Raw genomic sequence first — 23,729 nt, 5'->3', positions numbered from 1 at the left:
TTTAAGTAAAATCGAACTACTCTCGTAGTGTAGACAAGGCCTAAGTCACCCAAGCCCCTCTTCATTTAAAAACACCACCCCTCCCACTCATTTTAAAATCCCATCTCAACACTATTTGTAAATAAATAATAAATAATACTACCTAGCTCTTACACAGCACTTTTCATCAATAGATCTCAAAGCACTTCATAACTTTTAATATATATAATAAAATATTTTATATTTAATAAAAATAATTATTCCTAAATGTCAATGTCTGGTCAATGCAAGATTTTAAAAATATCTATACTGTTTCCTCTCATACACGAACTCAATGTCTAGCAGCAATTTTAAAATAGACAATATGTAATATCAACACTGCTCCTACCCTCTTCTTTTTCCCATTCAACACAGCGATTGGCTAGGACCTGGAAGGCAGCCCAAGCCATCGTAGCCACCTTCTGTTTTTTAGTCTGCTTTTCATTTGAGCTGGATTCTGTCTGGCTGCTTAAACTACAGAGCCTGTCCATAAGCTGCACCAGGCCACTGCGTACCAAGCACTTCTCTTCACTCCTGTTCAGAAGAACAAAGAATTAAGGTTGTACTGCAGTAACTTCTCAACCGTTTTCAACATACACAAGCTATCCCACATTTCTCAGCATATGTACTGTATCTATTTATCACATCTTTCATTGTAGCATTGGACAATTCAATGTTTCCTCTATTACTTTAGCCTTAGAAGGGACAAAACGTAACAGGATATTCTCCAAGTTTGTCATCCAGCATTATCTCTGAATGTCATGGTCTTGATGCCAAGTTGTTCCTAATAGACGCTTAAGTGCTATATAAAGGGTTATTAAATCTATATGCAGTCTACAGAGCATCATTTTGAGTTATGCCACCTGCTAAAAATGGAAGACATATCAATCATCTTTATTTCATGCCTCACCATTAACAACAGTAATATTTTATATTTATATAGAACTTTATATGTTCAAAATGCTCTCATAATGTTCATTAATCCTCACAACACCCCAAGAGATAGTTGGCTAGGTACTATGCTTACTTTAGGCAAACCGAGAAAGCTGAAGTGTCTTGCCCATTGCTATAGAACAAATCAGTGGCAGAGCCAAGACTCAGGCCCTCCCAATGCTCACCCCTGTGCTTATTCCACCAGAATACACTGCCAGGAGATATTACAGGATGATTTTAAAAAACAACAACAAAGTCCATTCCACTCTACATAATAATTCTTCCCTTTGAAGCAACACGTAACTATATGGCACAACTGTATAAAAAGAATCTAACCATTCTTTTCTCTCTCCTTCTTGAAGCAAAACCTTTCCTACCTTGTATATGGTATAGTGCACAAGAGGCCAATGCTATTTGCACAAGCAATGGGGTAACGAGCACACAATGAAACCACCGAGGTCATGGTCTCTCCAAAAGCTTCTTGGACTTGTTCCACCATCCCGCCACAAGTGAGTTCTTCGATTCTGTTGGAAGTTATATATTTGAAATCATGTCTTTTTGCGCCAAGTAAAATTAAAAGCTTCCAAAACAAAGCTACAGGAAATCGCCACAATTTGAAAGAATTCATGAAAGATTTGAAGACAAAATTCTATACCAGCTTTATATAAAATGTAAGAAATGCTTAATGCTACAAAATACGGCATTCTTGTTCTGCTCTCCAAAATGCATGCAAAATACTGACTTAAATCACCATTCTGGCTACACTGCCTAACTGAGAAACTGGTTCCAGACGCCCAACAAACTATTTGAATTTACTTTTACAGTTACATTAAAAAGTTTTTATAAAAGAGCCTAAATCCGATTTTGTTACCTCATGCCATAAAACCCACTAGTTCAGATCTTATCAATTCATTTTATTTGGTGTGTGTTTAGATTTAAATCACAAATGTAAAAGAATCTCTCTCGTGCTTTATGTGTTCTTGCCATTAGTTGAAATGTATTATATAATTGTTAACACCTGAACATTTTACCTCCCTAGCCTTGCACACAGCCACTAGGCCGCAACAACATAATACAAACCAAATCCAAGTCTTTGCTCACTCAATTCTACTAAGTCAGCAGTTCTCAACTAATGGGTCATTGGCCTAAAAGGGTTGAGAGGCAGCAGCAGGTATCTTGGTGGTGGGGTTACAATTCCTACTTCTTTCCCTGTCTTTAGTCATATACTGAGATGAACTTGCTAAAATCACTTGCAGCTAGTCCTCAAATAGCAGTATCTCATAAGACTCTGTGATACCTGTACCTTCTGACAGGTGATAGGACCTACCAATTCTTTTGAAGCACTGTGGGAAACATTAAAAGGAATTCCAAGATGCCTCACAAGAGGACTGGTCATAACAAAGTCTGAGAACTCATGCCCTGGGCCTGGAAAGCCAGTTATCTCCTTAATGCTGTCGGTGGAATGCAGTACCATTCCTTGCATAAAGCACACCATCTAGGACCAAAAGTTTAATAAAGTTCTGAGGAACAACTTACCTTGGTCCTCCTTGAAGTACCATAGTCACTGGACCCACAAGATGTGTAACACCACCAACCCGAACTGCTGCTGTTAGAAGCTCTCTCATATGCACCAGTGCCTGTTTCCTTGTGTTCCCACGACGCCACCTGGTCTGAGCAGCTAACAGAAAACTGCTACTGGATACCTTATAAAGAAATGTCTCTGTTTTACTTCAGAAGCCCCACATCTGTAACTTTCAACTTAGATTAAAAGCTGATGTTACATTTGTGCTTGAGCATATAAGGATTTAGCATGTTTAGCATGACATACCGCTTGGTCAGGATTTGTCCCAATGAAAGCAAACAGCTGCCCTAACAAGACACTGTAGGTAGGTTTATCTCTGCTATCTTCGACGGTCAAAGATTGAAGAAGAGTAAAAGAGCTACTTCTATGACTAGTAACATGGCGCCGCCTATGGGAAAACAGCACTTATTAGAGAATTTAAGAATGGGCTTGTCTATGAAAAATTTTCTTCTAAAAACATGGTACATTATTAACAGAACTACAGAATATACTTTTAGGTGTTTCATACAGCAATTCAGTGGACTACCATCTGCATACCTCTGACTTGATCTAGTGAACTCCAAATCTTCATTTCCAATCATTTCTAGGTCAGAAGGTGCCGACATGCTACGAAGGAAGACAGGCTGGCGGACAGCATGAGATATCACTTTTGTTTCAGATGCTGATTTACAAGCTGCAATGTTATAAAACAAAGTTCTGACACTGCTGGTCTTGCAGTGTAAAGCAATTTCTAAACAAATTAGGAAACAAATTAAAACACAAACAACAACCTACAAAAACACCAAATGCATTTCCCCTAATCCCACGCAAGAATCTGAAATGCCATTTAAATGGCTCTTCTGCTGGCAACCTCATACATTTTTAAGTTTTACTTCAAGGTACCTGGTTTTATTCGGATTATGTGTTTTATTATTACTGTGTGTAGTATTTACATGTTAGGAGACTGCAGTATCATTGAGTCAGCTCTAGGTAAGGAAAATGGAAAATATGTAATTTCACTTTTATTTTACATCAGCAATTCAGAGTGTACCTAATAAGTTTTGGATGAAAAAGAACAAAGAGTTTCTATAGACCCAGAAATGTTAATTAACACTGGGTCATTTCCCTTAGAAGTTGTCTTCCATCCATGTTTATCTTAACATTTCAAGACCATCTAATTAACGGGTAATTCTTAAAGTTTCTGCATTTCATTTTTACAGCCAGTTTCTATATTAAGGCAACGTCTGATAGAAAAGGTTATTGTTGACGGGTTACCACCTTCTTAATCCTCTCTCTTTACACCATCTAATAATAGTCTGATAATGAAATATTTACTTATAATGTGAAATTGCAGAACCTGGAATTATTTATCAATAGGAAAGGAGAGGAATCAGAGGTGATTCGATTGGGGTGTGCAAGATTATAGTAATCAGAAGACCTAATTATTTTATTTTTAAAATCAAGCTATATAAATGAGAAATGTAAAAAAGACTAAACAGACTATGTTTGCAATATAATTGTTATTAATGTTGCAAATTCCACTTATTGGTTTTGAAATTAGTTAACACTATTCACAGAGTTATGCTGGTAACATGGTGACACTGGTAGGCATATGGTAAACAGAGCCCTAAAAACAAATTCACTGCTTGTTAAATGGAAAAGGAAAAATAGGTAAAGAAATGTGATCTTAAGGGGCATTACAGATGATTAATTACAGGTGTCATTTATATTCATAGCAAATAATACTAGCAAACATTCAGGTCTAATAATCAGATGCACTGTAAGTTGGTACCTGGTGTCTCAGCAGGGGTACCGGATATACTTCTTGTGATACCAGCTTGTGCTGCAATAGTAACATGCAACAGTAGCTCTGCTCTATTCATCAAGCTCTTTACTAATGTTTTTGTTTTAGCCAAGGGATGTGAGGGCTTCTGAATCAGAGAATTGACTTCTTGAAAAAATTTCTCCCTAAAATGGTGAACGAAAAAACAGTGTAAACTTAGTTGTTCTTTATGCCTCCTGATATAACATATCTTAACTGGTAACATTTTAAAGATGTCCCTCTTGTAATCTCTTTAATTACTGTTTTTGAGTTAAGAAATGTATTCAAATAGAAAACAGAATAATCCTATTGTTTTTTTTCTGTCTCCCCATTACATAACATCCATAAACAGTTAACTGTATTTATGTCTCCAGCATTTCAAATTTTGATGAACTTTGATCTTCCCAAAGATGACCCTCTTTATGCAGTTACCAGCAATTTGAAGAGGCCTTTCAATTCTATTTTCAAAACAACAATCTAATCAAGACTTCTGTTTCACTTTGGTAGGTAAAAATCACCGACAAGTTTCATACAAGACTTAGGTCTTGATTTGGAAAGACGTTTAACCACATGCATAACTTTAAACCTGTGGGTAGTCTTACCTAACTCAGTAAGACTGCATGTGATTAAAGTTATGCATATACTTAAGAACCTAGGCTGAATCAGGGCCTAGAATGCTCAGCTAACAGATCCAACTACTAACCTCAATGACAGGACCATATTCTCAAGATCACTTCCATCAAAGGAAATTTCTTTCATTGAACATAGAAGTTCCAATTCTTTCATTTTGCTCTAGAGAAGAACAGGATAAAAATGTATCCGATTCAGTAGGACCATAGAATTTTTTTTTGCACGTACGCATTAAAAATGTCCATGTTTACAAACCAAGAATATTAATCACTGATATCTAATTGCCAACTTTTTAATGCAGATACAGACACTGGGAAATCATAATACATTTTTGGGAGATCTTACTCTTTTTATATTCCTAACAAAAACTACTCCAAAAAGCAATAGTGATCGACATTTATGATGAATTCCTATTGTCAGCATATACATTAGACAACTTGAAAGCATGCACTATAATTTTTTAGTACTAAAACTTACACACTGAAAAACTTAGCAGTAAATGAAAGAAAAGAGTAATTATACTGCAGTCTACAAATGCAAAAATAAGAGAGCAAACTTATCTCTATAAATGAATGGGATAAATGCAATGCTTACCTCATTGAAATGATAATCATAAAAGAATGGAACATTATTTTCCAGCTTCCCATGTATGGCATCATCTACCTCATTCTGCCATCTCTGTTCCAATTCAGCTACACTCTAGTAAAGATACAAAAATATTGAATATACATAAGCATTCATTTATCTTAGCTTCAGTAAGAGAAAAGGGGTCTTCAAGTGCATTTTGAGGGGTTTTTTTTACATTTCTATGTTAGTAATATCCTTAGTAGTTAGTAATAAAAGTTATTTCTTTAGCAGTCTTACCTGCAATTGTCTTTCCATGGCATTTAGCTTCTTAAAGGTCTCTCCCATAATTTTACACAGCAAATCATATTCCTCAGCATGTTCTTCTTGATACTGGAAGTTTATTAGGGACTGGAGTGCATCAACCAAGTTCAAATGTTTAATAACACATGAAACTACCATCTCCTCCATTACATCTGGCTGAATCACTTCTCTGTTACAGATGGAAACCAAACTGATTAGCAAGGATACAACATCATTTACATTTACAGTTCACCAGCCACGGTATTCAAGAAATTTTGCTTTAGGAATTATTGAATGCACACCAAGTTGAGAATTATCTATTTCCATCTGATATTTCTGTGCTTAATATTATTGTTACAAATATCATCCTACATTTACTACTACTGAGGGATTGGAGAATAATTTTTATTTAGTTTGCTTGCTTTGTGCATTTGACAGCACTTTGTGTATCAATTTCAATAATAATAAAATATAAATTAGCAAAATAGTGGTGAAGAAACAGTTACTTACTTTATACTAGGTCTAAACTGAGGCCGAGCACGTCCAGATATTTCCCTGAGTTTTATCATGATTCCTGGAGGCAACCTGATCCTAGGCAGATCAAAGTAATGTCCTACAGGAGGAACTAGGACATCAGAAGGATATGTGAATTCTCGATCCTCATCTATAGTAAGAGGCAGCGGAGAAGGACTTGGAGTAAGGGCTGGAGATATTACCCCATTGGCCTCCACCTGCCACTGGCATCTGAGAAAATAAAGATAAACAGTTACGCATATTAAAGAGCCTTTAGTTTCTTTCTAGCTCTTACTCTTCAGGTTGAGAAAGGCATAGTGCAACACCCTGCCTAAAAATATTGTATATATGGCTTTACTTCAGAACATGAAGAAAGTATGAGGTTCATGCTTCATAAGGGTTGGATACCACACCCACTGAAACCAATGGAAATTCTGCCACTGACGTAAACGAGAACAGGATCTGTCTTATAATGCATAAGCCCGAAGCAGTCTTTATTGAGTCAAATTTTGACAAACCTTTTACCCCAAGGTTATAGTGCATTGCCACATGTCAAAGTTTGGAACAAAACATGAATCCAAAGCCTCACAGCGCAGAAAAAGTCTACCTCATGGATTATGAGTAAGGCTACATTTTAGTCACGGGTATTTTTAGTAGAAGTCATGGACAGGTCATGGGTAGTAAACAAAAATTCATGGCCCATGACCTGTCCATGACTTTTACTAAAAATACCAGTGAATAAAACTTGGGGGGGGGAGGGAGGGGCGGACAATGGGAGCTGCGAAGCCAGCGCTCAGGGTGGAGGCAACCCGCAGAGCCGCCTGGCCATGCCTCCACCCAGCCTCGCTGAGGTCGCCACTTCCAGGGAGCCCCACAGGTAAGCACTGCCCAGAGCCCACCTCACCTAATCTGGTGCCCCAACCCCCCTGTCCCTCAACCAAACTCTGCTGCTGGGGGGGCAGGCACGATGGCCCAATACTGCTCCATCAGCAGCCGATGCACCTGGGGGAGGGGCTGCCTGGGCTGCCCCTGTGCCAGGCGCACTGGCTGCTGCAGAAGTCATGGAGGTCATGGAAAGTCACAGAGGTCACGGAAAGTCACGGAATCTGTGACCTCCGTGACAAACTCACAGCCTTAATTATGATTACACCCTCTTCAAAAGTCATTGGGCTAACTGACAAGTTCAGAAAAGACAATGCACACAAACGAAGTCTATAATTTGTACCAAATAACCTCATCACACTTTGGGATCTGGTGCGGATCCTTGAGCCCAAATGTCTTTGTGGACAAGCAGGGGCCTTGTTCAGCATGGCATTTTTGGAGCTTTTAGGATCAGCAAACTAGTACCTTGGTCCTCTAAGGACTCTTCTGGAAGAACTTTGGAATTGAGGGGTACGCATTGGAAGGATGATTGGTGATATTAACCTTGGAGGTCACAGATGGACCAAGCTGGCCGGGGCAAACCCATTATTCTATAGGAGAGTGGAGAGCCCAAAATCTGCCCTGTGTCCCTAATATTCTGGGACCAACACTGCTACAATTACTGCACACAATTACATTAAATTCAGACTAAAACCAAGATTTTTTACCTCTGTAACAGTTTAGATCTTAAGAGTTCCTGGCATGTTTCCTCGTCTTTCGTAATTTCTGGTCCATTATATAATATCCTTAGCATGGAGCAAGCTAACACAGAAAGGCCTAAAGCCAGGTCAACCAAGAATGGTAATCCTCCTGACACATCTTCTGAAGACTCCTGCAGTATTGATAGGGATAAACCACAACAATCCAATTAACTTTAAAGTGGCTCTCTAAGCAATCTACTTCAAAATATGGCATGCATATCATACAGTGCCACAATAAAACAAGCTCTGGCAATTTTATTTATTTTTTACTTAACACTACAAATCAGAATGTATAAGACCTGAATTTGAATACACCTCTACCCCGATATAACGCGACCCGATAGAACACGAATTCAGATATAACGCAGTAAAGCAGTGCTCCAGGGGAGCAGGGCTGCGCACTCCAGCGGATCAAAGCAAGTTCAATATAACGTGGTTTCACCTATAACGCGGTAAGATTTTTTGGCTCCCGAAGACAGCGTTATATTGGGGTAGAGGTGTACTAAGAAATTCATGTGCTTACAAAACTGGAAGCCATATAACCCAAAAGGACTAAATTATTTTTTTGAGGGCAGGCAATCCATCACCTCTGAAAACTCCATTTTACCTTCTCTTAGACCAGATTTTGTCTTATCTCCTGGGCACAGTGGTATGAATTTTTCTTCATAGTACTTGATCCCAGTTTCCTGCCTCTCCTCCCAAGTCTGTCCTAGAGCCATTATTTATACCTTTGATACCCAGCTTACTAGCAGATACTCAACCCCCCCACCCCCACTGAACTCATATCCTGCAAGCCTGGATGGATATCTAGTGGTCTCCTCCAAGTCCGCACCATTGATGCTTCATAACAGATAAGCAGAGGGGACTTAGAACTGTCATCCATTGTTCCAAAGCCTAATCATACTACAAAGTGTGCCTAACCCTATCTAGCCAATGAAGAAGTGAGAGATCTAAGACAGTAGCTCCCTTCCATTGTAAAGAGATGGCCATCCAAACAGCTGTTCTGTTTTTTTTTTTTAACCCAAACCCCAACATTTAGGTCTGTTTCATAAATACAACCACCATTTGTTTTTTAAAATTAAAATAATGTACATAATGTAAATCAGAGAAAAATTTAAGTTCAGCTTATCTGACAACACTGGTCATATTGACAGTACCTGTGCTCGAACAGTGCAAGCAAAGCCCCACATAGCTTTGTCTGGAGTGTTGTGCTCACGGCCACTCCTCATTTCAAAGGAGAAGGTGACTGTATCCCCTTCCACCTTAAATTGTAAAGGGAGGGGAAAAAAGACACTTAAAACAATGCAAACACCTTTTTTTTTTTTTTTTATAAAACTGGCTTATTTTATGGATTAATTTTAAAAAGAATGACAGTTGCTTTATTTTAAAAATTCTCTTTATTTCCAATTATGTATGCTTATTAAGCTCTTCCCCTTTTCATGCAGATATCCATTTCTGATTACACCTTGGTTAGGTTTTGCTGCTTACTGTCTATAGTGGGGCAAAGGAAAGAATGTGTCGCCATATGGCTACTATGATAGCTAACCCAGGCAGACAAATTTCCACTAAAACATTTTCTGTATTTTTTTGAGAGCACAGGCAATAATCACCAGCTCCTTTCCTGTGGCCAAACAGACAGGCAAGCTCTTCAAGTAGAGGAAGCTAGTAAAATAACTTAAGTAAACAGCAGGGGCTGCTAACAAAACTATGTAATTTCTGACAAAATAACATTATCATTGCTAATTTGAGCCACTGGAATAGAGTGTTCCCAAGACTAGAACTTCCAAGTTGAAAGTCAAAGCACTGCTGTCTAACTGAACAACCACCTCTCGCTTTCCTCTTGGACAACGTCATATGTTTTATCAAGTACACATCCAATTTTAGTATAGGACAATACTCAGGATTATGCTTCACCACAACTACATAAGGAAAGTGATCTTACATAAGTCAGAGAGAACATACTGAACACATTCTAAGTTCACCAATCTTGATAGAGCTCCTATAGGTTTTTGAAAATCTCAGACTTCTATTTCTTGTTAAATATATGTTCCCAAAAATGCATATTAACTGATTTAAAAAAAAAAAACAGACAAATGAGTAGGAGAGCAGAAATTGTTATATTTAATATTTTTAGTGGCTTGTGTGCAGTCCTAAAACTATGCCCCTATGGTCCTTGAGACTATTTGCATAGCCTCAGGGTCAGCAGGAACTTTTGCTATATATACTCATGGGGAATGGTAGTGTCCTGAAAGTCTCCGAGATTGGAAGTGCAGTTCTTTCCCGATTCCCCTACAAGATGTTGATTGTGGAATGCCATTACTGCCAAAATGAGTACCATGCTCCTATAAAATATGGGCAACTGTAATGTTGTATGGGACAAGAGTTCCTTCCCCAAGGACATAAACACCATCTTAGCGAGTGCTCTCAAAGATAAGCTTAAACTAAAATATTTGGGCTCCACTGCTAAAAAATAAGAGTTAAAAATAATCTCTATGCAGTTTTCAAAAAGGGACTTTTCTATGTGAAATATTGTTGTTTTGTAATACTGTACCTTCACTAAGTCTTTCGGCCAACCCGTTCCTAAGACACTACGGCTGCCATATCCCAGTGTATTGCCTCCATACTCAGCAACCTTCCTACTGTTTGTGTTAGGACCAGCATAGATCACCAACTTCAAAACATAAAATACACTGTTAGACTGTAAAAGAAAAACAAAAAATCTAATAATAATACTTAGCACTTACATAGCGCTTTACAGTTTCAAAGCGCTTCACAAACATTAAGAAACAAATCCTCACAACAACCTTGTGAGGTTGATAGGCAGCCAGGTAAGTATTATTATCCCCATTTTACAGATGGGGAAACTGAGGCAGAGAGGGCTAAGTGACTTGCCCAACATCACACAGGAAGTCAGTGGCAGAATTTGGAATAGAAATCAGGAATTCAATCCTAGCTCTCAGAGTCCCATGTTCAACCCACAAGAACATGCTGCCTCTCTAAATAAAGGGCTGGATCCTGCTCCTTTTGAAGTTAATGGGAGTTAACAGTTTGCAAATGACTTCAATGGGGACATGATGAGGCCCAAAGTTTTTTTTTGTTTTTTTTTTTTAAAGTGCTGAAAAGTTACTGGTGACAAAACCAGTAAGTCTTTCACAGGACTCAAACTACAATGTTAGAGAATACACAGCAACAATTACTAAGCAGTGTAAGTGGCTCTTAGAGTACACAGAAAATAAGGGTGGTATTTCATTAGCTATATTCTTGAAATTGAAAAGACATACTCATATTAATCCATGTAAACAAGCCATTTATAATCAGAAAGTTATCCTTTCCAGTTCTGCCCAGTTTGAACAAACTGTGCTGATCTACAAAGGAGACAACTAAATTAACGTTAAAGAAATAAGGAAAACTGGATGACCAAAAAAAGGAGAATGAACTCAACATGTTTTACAATAAAGAGGAATAATCTAAGCAGTCATGAAATGGATGTCAACAGGGAATGTTGGTCTGGGTTTGTAGGGGAGGTAACCTTTCTGAGGGTTATTACATTTCTTCCATTGAATTACCATCACCACATTCCAGCACCTTAGGAGAAAAGTTCTGTACGGAACCTAATTCTTTAAGGATCTACCAACTAAGTTTCCTGTTAGACAACAGTGACATTCACTGGATGTTATGTTCCAAAAATGTCCTTTGTAAATGTTTAGCCCATACTTTTTGACCTTTTCTTAATAAAATTATAGAAATTATCCCCCACAAAAATCAGAGATGGAAAAGATCTATTAAATCATCCAGTCCAATCTCTCTGCCATTTCAGGATAGCTCCCTCATATATTTTCTAGTCTATAATGCAACCTAGTTTTACACGTGCTAAGAGATGAGACTGACACATTTCCCCTGAGAAGTTATTCACAGCTGCCTACTACCCTAAATTTCTTTTCATCTCTAAATTCTAGGGACAATCAGACCTTGTGGAATTACAGTATGTTAGTGCTGCTGTTAGTAAAAACCTCCCACATCATCCTCATTACTAGTAATAAGGTGCCATGGATGAAGAGAAGCAGCAAAGATGAAAATGAGAAACATTAATGAAAGACACATAATAAAGAAGTTTCTGTACTGGCCCTTGCTTACCTTATCATAATCGTACTGTGAAGAACATCTGCTATCAAATCTAAGGTATAAACAGCGAGCTCCTGGAATATGTACAGTTTCTTTAAACTTATAGTTGTCCCTGACAGGATGCACGGTTTCTACAGTTTTCCCAGCAGCCCACGGAGCTGGGATTTTCAAGCCAGTGAGAAAACCTGGCTCCTCTTTCTCTTCTAGCATTCTGAAATCACAGAAAAAGCTAAAAGGTAGTACTGATGATGTACATATATTGTTTTGTATTATATATTCAAACACCACCATAAGATGCTTTTAAAAGCCTAATAATTCTCTTCGGGTTACTAATGGCAAACAAAAAATTTGTCTAATCACTTTAAGCAGTTGTGTGGAGGGTGCAATGGCAGCTTAAATAACCTGAGCACGTTAAATTACAAATAAAATATGTCAAGCTGTAACCAGTAAACTTGGATATGTCACAGTTTTAGAAATCTAGAAATCCCTGGAAAAAATTATATCTAACAAGTAATGTATTGTACTATAAACTCGTTCCAGTCTCTGAATTTTAATACATAATCCATCTTCCCTCCTGGGATAATGCTTGATAAAAGATAAAATCACCATAAAAGAATATATACGTAACATTTCATTCAAGTCTGTGCAAGTCTGGAGTGGAAAGGAAGTGGCTGCATTTATCATATCTCAAAAAAACTGCTTTCAAAACTACCAGTGCAAATAGGAAAAGCTAAATATGACATTAAACAAAACTTGCACACGATAACTGGATTTACGTTGAGGCTATATTCTTTTCATTTGTGACCTAAGATTTAAAACCAGGACTAGAGATAAATTACATCTTGCCCTTTACTACTTAAAAATCACAATGAATTTAATATACTCTATGCTGCTATAGTGAACCACATTTTGTTATAAAGCTCTCTATGATTCTACACATTGACCTAGGGCTCAAGCATGCAGAAATCTTTTCCCAAAGCTAGAGAGAGCACACATGCATGCTATACTTCATCTAAGCTTCCCATTAGACCCATATTTCAACTCTTTATGGGAAATTATTTCTTTTCAAAAAATTAAATGCACTTTGTAAAGTCTTGTTCTGTAAAATTGCTTTGTAGATTCAGACTACTGTATTGCTGACCCCTTAAGATCCTTGTTCTATGAGTCACTTTTCAGCAATGGTCAGACCAGGAGCAACATAATTAAAAAATGAGTGTTTTCAATATAAAAGTCGTGAATATTGGGAGTAAGAGGCAATCACCTCTCATCAGGGAACAGCTTGCCCTTCTGCTCTGATGTACCACTGGGGGAACTGCCCACCTCTGAGAAAACTGGAGACTGGGTTTTAAGCAACAAGGCCGTCTGCAACAAACACAAACAACTTTAACAATACATAAACACCATGTTTCACTGTAAGAACCATGTAGGTTTCTGAAGCTTGTTAATATTACGCTGCATAGTTATTAATGCTGTAACTTAAACTGGATGGGGCACAATGGATAGCATCTGTTTCTGTTACTAGTAGTTGCCAAGCAGCAGTTCCTGAACTGTGATCCATGGAACACTTGCTGATGGTTTGTAGAGAGCTGGCTGGAAACATGCCACCAGCTCGCCTCATTGTTTCTAGTTGCTAAATCACATATTTTTTTAAAAAGCTAAAAATAAATTAAATGCTTTCCTATTATTACTTTTCCAGAGAAACAACTGCTGTAGTTGCCACAGGGACATTGTGAAATTGCCCATGCGAAGGGAAGTGGGCATATGAAAATCTCTTGTAGGATATGATCCTCACCATGCAAGTTTGAGAACCCTTGAGCTAACAAATTAAGGAAAAAAATTATTTTAGTTAATGTAGCTGGGTAAACACCATCAAAAATTAGAAAATTCTCCATGTGTTAACAGTTTGGAGAAATTTGCTGCTAGCTGGAACATATAAGGACTTGGTCTTTTCACCCTAGACCTTAAAATGTGTTTCCTTGTATGTGAACAACACAAGGACAGCTTTGACTCAAAACAATAACAAGTGATTAATTCTTATTACACTTTTATCAATCTTGGTATTGTGGAAGAACCCCACCAACAGCACAGCTCATTTTGGAGAACTAAAATTTCACCATTATTCCTTAGTCTTGATATTTTACCCTGGTATCCTTCATGAGAACACCATCGATAAGTTTAATATTTATGTGTTTAAATTTGTTTTAAAAATATGTATATTTCAATCCACTGTAGAAAGGCCATACCTGACTGGTATAAAGTACCAGCTGTACCAGCTGAGGCATCAGTGCATCGGCCATGGTGAGGGTCTGTAAATTTGGATGCATCAGAGATGTCAGTAATACCGGAAGCAGGTGACCAAGCATAGTAGCCTTGGTAACTTGTTCCAGGCCTTTTAACCTGCAACAAGAGTCAAAAGTACACACTAACAATTCTTTTCACAGACCCACTACTATTTTTATTTAAAGAAAAGAGTTTAATACCAAATCAGATTGCGTAAGTAAATGATTCAAAGTGCAGCAGTAAACTTTTATGGGCAAGTGTATTGAGAAAAATCTGTCTATTTTATTGTCTACTGAACACTCCAGTATCTCATAACATATATGATAAGGTTACCAATCTTTTCTGTTAAGCAATTCCTATTAAGCAATGACAGTCCTAGAAGACTGTTTGCTGAATGATAATTAAATTCTTAATTTACTGTAGTGCCCAGAGTCTCTGGTTGGGATCAAGGCCCCCAATGTGCTATGCGTTGTACCAACACAAAGGTAGACACAGGGCCCAGTCCACAACTCCTTACAATATAAAAGTGCTGTAAGGCATCTGAGTCTCCAAGACTACGTATGAGGAAAAAACCCCACAAAAAATCCAAATCTGTATGTATGACAATAAGAGAGCAGTCCAAAAAAAGGGACGTATTCCAAAAACACAATACAGACCCTATGGGTGCAAACAGAATATGCAGCTCAAAGCCTAGAGTCTGAAACAGGATTTTTTCTAGAAAAGCATTCCTTCATTCTGGATATTTTCAGTTACTTATTTTTAGGCCTAACTCTTCTTTTTTCAACATGGAGACATTTTCAAAACCCTCAATAAGACTTTGGGGAGTTTTTTGTTTTCCAGTCCCAGGTTTCACTTCCTGCCTGAAGGAAGAGGGCAGAGGGTGCTGCTTGGATGATATATGAAGGGTATCAGAGTAGCACCAAGGAATGTGACTGATACAAATGCTGCTGCCAAGAAGACCTTCAGGAGATAAAGACCCTAAACTACAGAATTTCTAGCAGGATGGATTCCAAAAGGATGTTAGCAATTAAGGTTGTTTCCAATTATTATAATGTATATATATAATGTATATAGTACTTAGCCAAGTAATTGGACTAACTATAGAGCTAAAGAGACTTACGCTTTTCGAGTGTCTCTGCTGATCTGTATATTATGTTAATACGACTGAAATCAATTTACGGAAAGCCCGATTCAAAGCTCTCCAAAGGAAGACTGCCTTAGGGATGCCAAAGGATAATTCATATTAAGAAATAGCTCCAAGCCCTTCAATAATTTGATCATTAAATTAAAAACAAAAATAAAGGGAGGTAAGAATTCTGATAGTATTAGCTTCCCTTTACTAAGCAAGCTGGTTCACACAATGGGCAGCAGCTCATATATTTCAGGCTAAATGTATGAATTCAGGTTGTCTTACCTCTGCTCTCTGTCAGAAATGTCACTGTTTATAAGAGCCGTAGTGACCTGTTGCAGCATTTCTAAAACTTCATCACATCCAGTCAGGATTTGTGTAGCAAGAGCCAAAATACTGGTCTTTAGCTCCTAGATACAAAATGTTATACAATAATACTTAAATTCCTAGAGAATAAACAACTGACAACTGAACAAAAAGATGGGTTTCCAAATTAAATGATGATAATGTGACCTGGCAAGTCTATGGTAGTGGATTCATCCAAGACTTAAATTTGATTTGTAATGCTAAGCCCTAAAGTGCTGGGAGAAACTAGGTGCATTTTACAGGATGCACTCGCAGTTTCTAGGGAGGGAAGGAGTCCTCAATCCAGCACAGGAAAGTAGCCAGCCAGAGTACTGCAGTGGTGATAGAATGTCCTAGAAGGTATGAGGATAACTGTAGAGAGAAACTGAACAATGAGAACATGGATGAATAGTGAAAAAGACAGACAATAGTACGGAAACATTTAGAAGTTACTCAATAAGCTTAAACATAAATGGCATTAGATAACAAGCATACAAATGCCTATAAAAAGCAACAGACAGAAACAGCCCAATGACATTAGCAATACAATTAGTAAGGTTATGAGATAAGTTACAAAAACAACCTGAGCTTTGGGACAAAACTGAATTATCTACTGATAACACTACTCCAGCAGCAGTGTAAATGTAGTCACAATTTAGTAAACCTCAAATCAATGAAACAACCATAATCCACCAACTTCACCTTTCCCCCAGCTCCCTGTGGGACAGGGAGAAAAGATGGGCCTTGCAGCAAGCTCTGAAGGTTAGCAAAGTCATGCTAATAGAGACCAGGGGAAACACCGTTCCATTTTTAGTTAAAAAACAGCAAAAATTTTATGAGTGAAGTCAATAGTTACAGGAGGCCAAAACATCTTCTGAAAGCAGTAAGTTTATATATAAAAATCTCTAGAGTTAATGTTTTCTAAAATTGTATTCCAAAGCTAGTCTAAATATGACATTAAAAAAATACATGAAGTCCAGAAGACACTTTACATTCTTTAACAGCCAAGAATGAAACACCTTCACACAGAATTTTAGAAGGGAAGTGCTGGCAGACTAACAATATAGTGTCAAATGAATCTATACAAAGAACAATCACAGATTCTAGCTGAAGTATGGGACAGTATTGACTTCCACTGTATAACTTCTTCAACACAACAAAAACTGACAACACAAACAGATTCTACCAGTAAGTTGCACTCCTGAAACATAAGACCTGTCAGAAGAACACTGGCTGTAGAAAGCAGTACTAGAATAAAACTCGGTGTTTACCTGTACCTTCAATGTCTCTCCCTGCAAGGAGCTGTCACTGTCATCATTTTCATCAGGTTTAATCAAAATAGTATTACTCAGAAGGTGGTTCTGTACAGCCATCAGATACCGCAAGCATGAAGATGCAGCCTTTAATATAAATAAGCACATTTTACATTATCTGAACTCTTTAAATCAGACTTGGCACAGGCAATCCTTGTGCTTTTTTAAAGTATGAAAAAGGAAACAAGTAGAGGGAAAAAGTATAAGAAAGATACAAAATTACTGCTATTGAACAAATTATTGTCGCTGAGTTACATAGTTCTTGTTAAATCAGCAGAATCTCACCAATTCATACTGAAGGCTGGGAGACCAAAATATTTAGTGAACTAATAAGTAGATGGAACATTTAAAAAGAATGAAGCATCATAAAGCACTAAATTTGTTTCAAAAACGTAGTCGTAATTCAATACTAAATGTGTATGTGTATATGTTTTGCGGTGTATATAATGAAAGTAATGAAGTCTTAACATGAGACCTCACTGCAGAGCTCAACCATGAAATCTTTGCTGAAAGGAGACGCACAGTCTCTGGTGTGAGATTCAAGGTGTGCAGGTCAACAAGACTGAAATGAGAATTAGTAACTTTACTAACATAGTAAAGTACTGTAGTAAATCTGAAAACAACAGATCCCAAACCTCATCCCACTTATTACTTCCCCATTACTGCAACCTCATGTTCTCCTACTCATTAACGGTTGTGCAAGAATATCTATGTGAATTTTTACTACTAAAAATTTCAGCTCTTTACTCATCTCCCAACTCTGAGCATACAGTATTCCTCTCTGCCTATATGCATAATTAAACACAACTCTAAAAGGTTCTCTCTATATTCTAATCCATTTTATAAATCACTCTATGAAACTTTGAAGGACCTTATACAAAAATAAATGTTAAAACTGAGACACTTTGCAAGGTACCAGGGAAAATGTATCAATATATAAACCTGCTTTCACACTATTATACAAGATCTCTTTATAATGAAAGTGTCCTGCCCCCCTTTCTATTCATGAGCATTTTAATTCAGTAATATTAATCAGGTTTTATTTTTGCAACAATATGCACTTAAAAACTCCCTCCCCTATTCTTTTTCAAGACTGTGTTATTGTATACTTGTACATAAAAGGGCTGGAATCAAGAAACAGAAAGAAAACGTAAGCAAATTGAATATTTTCGACAAATACATTTTACTTACAGGCACAGTTGAAAGCAGTCTTTGAAATTCATCTTTAGATACAATTTGGCACTTGGTGATTAAGATGCAAGATTCTCGAACAACAATCTTGAGAATGTAGTGCAAAAGCTCATCGTTTAGTCTTTAAAAATGCAGGAAAGACATGAGGAGATGTTGATGATTTATAATTAAAGAAAATTAATGACCGATACATTCAACACACCTGAAAAGTCTTGACAAATCATATTACAAATTAGGTTACACTGACTGAATGACTGCATCAGAGATGCTCAAGCCCTAATATGCTCAACCAAAGCACTCTGAAATCAAAGATGTTTGAAAAATAAAATGTCTCTTACCACAGTATAATACAAGATAGATATAGCTCTGGCTTGTTTAAAATATCAGTACATTCTGCATTCACTTTGCTCACTGTACCTCCAGAGAGTCCATATCAAGTGAAGCCTTCTTTTTTAATAAAAAGAAAACCCTTCTGTCGGAGAAAAACTGAGTTCTCACTCTTTTGTTTAGGTACAGCAAGTCAGAAGCTTTGCTTCCACACTTCCAAACTTCAATCTTTAAGTAAACGTTAGAGCTTCTTGAGGGTGATAGTCTTAGTGCTGAAGAGTGACACGTAAAACACAATAATATGGAGTGCAATGTTAGATTATAAAATGTCATCTGCTCTCATTTAACTATTGGGAATTCACAAAAATCTCCTCCAAACCACTTGTGTAATTCTACAGAAATCTCCAAAAGTTCCATAATACCTCAAACCCTCAGGGGAATTCAGTGCTTTTAGCAAACGGTACAGTATGTACACAAGACTAGCATTAGCTCAAACTGCAGTAACAAAGGGAATCAGTTGTTTAGACAGAAAGTAACTCAGTTTACAATAATGCTGACAAGCCAAATGCACTTCAATACAAATTAAGAGCGACAATTGTGTTATTTCACTTTACCTGTAATGATCGTCATCTTCACTTCCAAATCTGTTGTTCTGAAGCTGTTCAGCTAAATTAGTGAGGATCACATCACGAAGTTGGGAGAGCCCACTATTTCTCTCTCCTACAATGGCAGAACATGAAAAATATTGTAAAACAGCCTTTTTTAGATACAATTTTTTATTAATTCATAAGGAATGTTGCTGGACATACACTACAGACTAACAGTAACTATGCTTACAATTTATTGTGATTCTCCAAAGACATACAAGCAGTTTGGGACTTACTACATATGAAGTACTGTTTTAAATTGTGAGACGACTCACTGATTTTAGTTGAGTCTAAGATACCACTAATGTGGTCGACAATGTAGGCTCTCTACACACATGCATATCAAAGCTTATTGTGTTTATTTTAAGATGAAGTATGATATGCAGTTGTCAACTGATGCCGTTTCCACAGAAATGGGGATAACTAATGATACCATCAACTCGTTAAAATGACCACTTCGAAGTATTTGCATTCATTTCTATTAATTTAAAGACTATGTATTATTTCAAGACATAACATTGGATTTATTTGTAACCTCAATGCATCACAACAATCTAAAGGGTAAAACAAAATCTAATAATAAACTTGTACAGGTATCATTGGGCACATGGGACCCCAGTAATGAGTGAGTGTTGAGAGAATGCAGAATCGGTCAGCGCTATGCTCGGCTGATGCGGTAACTAATGGTGTTGGACGCCATCAGGTGGTCGAGCGACATCTACCTAGAACGCATCACCGGATATCGGCAATAACAGGAGGGATGAGCTGCAGTGCCGATGAGAAGCGCAGTGGGGAAAGTAACTGAAATACTTTCTTCATGGATTGTATTTTACAACTGCACAATCTACCCTAAATGCTCAATTATTGAGGGACAATCTACACTCATTCTTATATTTGCTTTTTACAACCAACTCTCTGTATAATTTTTCATTAGTGATGTACCCGAGTATTCGGATTCTAATATTTAAACTGTATTGCTAAATTTATTCACCTTAATTTGGGTTATTCCTGATTATGCACTATATATATATATATCTTATGACTTTTTAAAACAAACTTTGTATTGTGGATAATCTAAGCAATTAACCCAGATGTACAGACACTCTCTTCTTAACCTGTGTGCTATATAATTTTTTTTTTTTTTAGCACTGGTGACATTTTTAGTTAACATCATCATCATCCTGTTCATCATTATGATCTCTGTCGGGAGTGAGTGGGTTACTATAGACTTTACTGCCTTGGCATGTACATAGGTCTATGCAGGGAAGACTGTCCTGGCTACAGACAGTTGACTGTGCAGCGACAACTACTGGTACAAATAAGGTCTTATAGAAACTCAGATGCCATTGGGCCCTGGAAGAATACAGGAAGTAGTTCATCATCCATATTTTTCCACCCGTGTTGCAATGGTGATCCAATATCTGGTTTACTTATGTGCAAAGACATCCAAATCTTTGTTTGCCAAGATGCTCTTTTGACAAGCTCTTCAAAACTGTCCCTACATGGTGAGAGTTTGGCCAGTGACTTGTCCATTTTGGTGGCTAGATTGAGGCACAAGCAATTCAGGTCTCTGTGGGTCTTTTCTTTTTTTGTCTGACCACAGCACTGTTACCAACTTCCTTGCTGCAAAAACTGTGGCTTGTCCAGCACTCTCTTCCAATTTGGCAAGATCTCTTAAATGGTAAGTTCCCTTTGTTTTGACAACATAATTTTTTTCCGAGCACCAAATCGGGATGACACAGTCATCCTGTTAATATGTACACAGGAAGTACATGCATCACAAATTGCATGCACGAGTATGAAGCAACGCTTGTCAGCTGTGCTGGTAATGGTACCTGTTTCAATCTGCACATTATCTGTATGTTCCATTCTTGGAAAGAAGAGAACAGCAAGGATCAAAACATGCGCATCAGGTAACCTAATTACTACAGTTTCTTTGATACAAAGAGACTCAAATGCCATATTGGTATATACATCATGCAGAAGCATTCTTCTGTCCACTTCCACTTGAGTGCTGTGCAAGTCCTGGGCTTCTGCAATACCTCTACTGGTGATGGACTTTGCTCGTTCACCATTGGAAAAGACTCAATCAAGGAGTACTTGTGTTGGGTGTGCTCCTACACTGTCAGGTAGATTTTGAACCATAAATTCACAGAGGAATTTTACAAGTGACTGCTTACTGGATGCTAACTTTAGAAACTTTTTTCACTGAGGCACAGGATATCCACCAATGGCCTGGTATTTCTTGCATCCATCCTTAAATCCTGTCCAGTACTGTCTTTCTGCAGTTTTCACAGTTACTGTTGTCATATTTGTCTTCAGACTTCGATTACAGAATTAGCTTTGTCAAATCCTTTTTGGACCTGCCTCATATACTCAGCAGCCCATTCATCGAACATGTGGAACTTGTTTTCAGTCATCATTTGTATGACAGCTATGGCATCTCGGATGTACACTGTGGTTTCTTTGTTGCATGCTCTTAGCTCATGAATTATTCCAGCTTGATTTTACAGCTGATACCCTAATTCAGCTTTGTCTGTTCTTCTCATTGTTCCATCGGTGGGACAAAGGCACAGGTCTTACTGGCTGACTAAGAACAATTCCCATTGAAACATCATCATTGCATCTTGCAAAGGACAAGCCTCTGTGGAAAACTGGTATCTGCTGTGATTGTGCCTCCCTTGCCAAGCTTAAATTTGTTCTTCTTGGCCATGTCAGCAAGTATTTTGATGCCAGATTTCTTGATTGGGCGGCTGAAGAAGCTGTGTCTCTCTTCAGAATCAAGTGCACTTCTCACAAATCTCTCCATTTGTTCTTCATCAACATCTGCTATTTTCAGTAGAGCTCCTGTAACACTGATGTTACATGCAGTTTAGTAGATATTTTGATAAGTACCCCTGGATGTGCTTCAGGGTCAAATGGATTTGTCATCTTGTTGATGACATGGTTGGTAAGAGCTATAATATGCTCTTCATCCCTCTTTAGTGCAGAGGCAAGGACTTGTTTGTGGACTTAGTCTTCATTACTTCTGGTTAGGTCACTTCTTTCTCTCATAGCTTTTACATATTCATAATATGAAGCTGTGTACTGTCATCTCTAACTCTAATACTGACCTGTGCATATGTGTAACTGAATTAAAAGCTAATTTCTAGAATATTTCAAAGGCTAGTACTGCACGCACAGGCAATTACAAATTAAAACCTATCAGGCAGACTAGATGCTACATTGCATGTACAAAATCTTACCAATGGCAAAGCATTATATTAGGAATTCACATACATTTATATCTACCCACTATACAGAACGAACTATGGGCACACAATCTACTGCTACACAACCTTCAGTGAAACTGATGTGGTCAGCAAATTTCAATTGAAAATATAGAGAACTATTAAAATCACTTATGAGAGATTTTGACAAGTAAGAATGTGCAATGTGAAAACAATTCGTGTTAGCATATTGCAAAATGTTGGTATTCACCATTTTTGCCACATGCTAAAAAGCTTCATAATTTTTGGGGAAAATAAATACTTGCCCATGTATTTTACTACATTGTCGTTTGGTAGCTTTGAACACCACATTAAGATACTGAAATTAACTTAAACAGTAAAAACTGTAGTCGGTGATGTTGCAATGTTTCTGGAAAAAAATTTCTGCGGAAAAAATGACACTCAATTGGAGTCTCATTGTTTCACCTCACCTACAGATTTACGACACCACTTGACAGTTCCACATTGTCCCTCATCTACACATACATAAAATAATTTTTCAAATGATATACAATGGAGATGTGTGCATGACGAGGGCCCTTTCTGAGGAATTGCTGCGTACCTACTAGGTACAATATTCAAGCTAGACAAAGTACATTATGAATAATGTCAAAACAGATTTGTAAACCTTTCTAGTTTTAAGTTAGATCTTGCCATTACTCTGATACAGTGTTTCATCTTCCCCACACATCCAGGCAAAGCATTGAGAATTTAAAACATTCTATAACTTCCAAGGAGATGCTAGTTTATGATAGTCTAACATTCAACCTTTTTCCTGAACTTCTTTAATTCCAGAAATAAAAAGTACTAACAGGAAAAAAGAAAAACTGCCCTCTTTCTGCTTAGCTTTTAAATTTAAAAAATTATTCTCCAGAGTATCAATAAGAACTCACCTTCCGTCAAGACCAACTTAAGTAAGTTATTAATTTCCACTTCTCCAGGATATAGGATATTTAAGCCAGAGCTAAGAAGAAAAAAAAAGGTGGGGAGAGGGAGGAATCAAAAGTCGAATTTAACATTTGTTTATAATGAGTGAAAGGTAAATAGTTCCATTATAAACATGGGAAACAGAACATTAAAAATTGCAGCTTACAATTGTATAGCTATCACCCTTAGAATTATTCCATATGGTTGCCTGAA

At 37.4% G+C, this 23,729-nt stretch overlaps 1 protein-coding gene across 1 annotated transcript in view; it reads right to left on the bottom strand.

Moving 5' to 3' along the window:
- Positions 1-23,729, bottom strand: part of HECTD4 (HECT domain E3 ubiquitin protein ligase 4) — a 112,262-nt gene that overhangs the window by 44,806 nt on the left and 43,727 nt on the right. Inside the window, exons 14-34 of the mRNA XM_034791435.1 lie at positions 23,483-23,553; positions 19,288-19,393; positions 18,347-18,467; positions 17,114-17,242; positions 15,783-15,907; positions 14,332-14,485; positions 13,350-13,450; positions 12,101-12,299; positions 10,518-10,637; positions 9,124-9,228; positions 7,934-8,097; positions 6,342-6,575; positions 5,829-6,021; positions 5,559-5,663; positions 5,038-5,126; positions 4,305-4,480; positions 3,071-3,206; positions 2,780-2,921; positions 2,488-2,654; positions 1,329-1,475; positions 359-552 (exon numbers count right to left, since the gene is read on the bottom strand). Coding sequence (XP_034647326.1) covers positions 359-552; positions 1,329-1,475; positions 2,488-2,654; positions 2,780-2,921; positions 3,071-3,206; positions 4,305-4,480; positions 5,038-5,126; positions 5,559-5,663; positions 5,829-6,021; positions 6,342-6,575; positions 7,934-8,097; positions 9,124-9,228; positions 10,518-10,637; positions 12,101-12,299; positions 13,350-13,450; positions 14,332-14,485; positions 15,783-15,907; positions 17,114-17,242; positions 18,347-18,467; positions 19,288-19,393; positions 23,483-23,553 — 2,978 coding nt within the window. The remainder of the gene's footprint in view (positions 1-358; positions 553-1,328; positions 1,476-2,487; positions 2,655-2,779; positions 2,922-3,070; positions 3,207-4,304; positions 4,481-5,037; positions 5,127-5,558; positions 5,664-5,828; positions 6,022-6,341; positions 6,576-7,933; positions 8,098-9,123; positions 9,229-10,517; positions 10,638-12,100; positions 12,300-13,349; positions 13,451-14,331; positions 14,486-15,782; positions 15,908-17,113; positions 17,243-18,346; positions 18,468-19,287; positions 19,394-23,482; positions 23,554-23,729) is intronic.

Source organism: Trachemys scripta, chromosome 15, assembly GCF_013100865.1.
Source record: "Trachemys scripta elegans isolate TJP31775 chromosome 15, CAS_Tse_1.0, whole genome shotgun sequence".
Lineage (NCBI taxonomy): Eukaryota > Metazoa > Chordata > Testudines > Emydidae > Trachemys > Trachemys scripta.
This window is presented reverse-complemented; position numbering and strand designations above follow the sequence as displayed.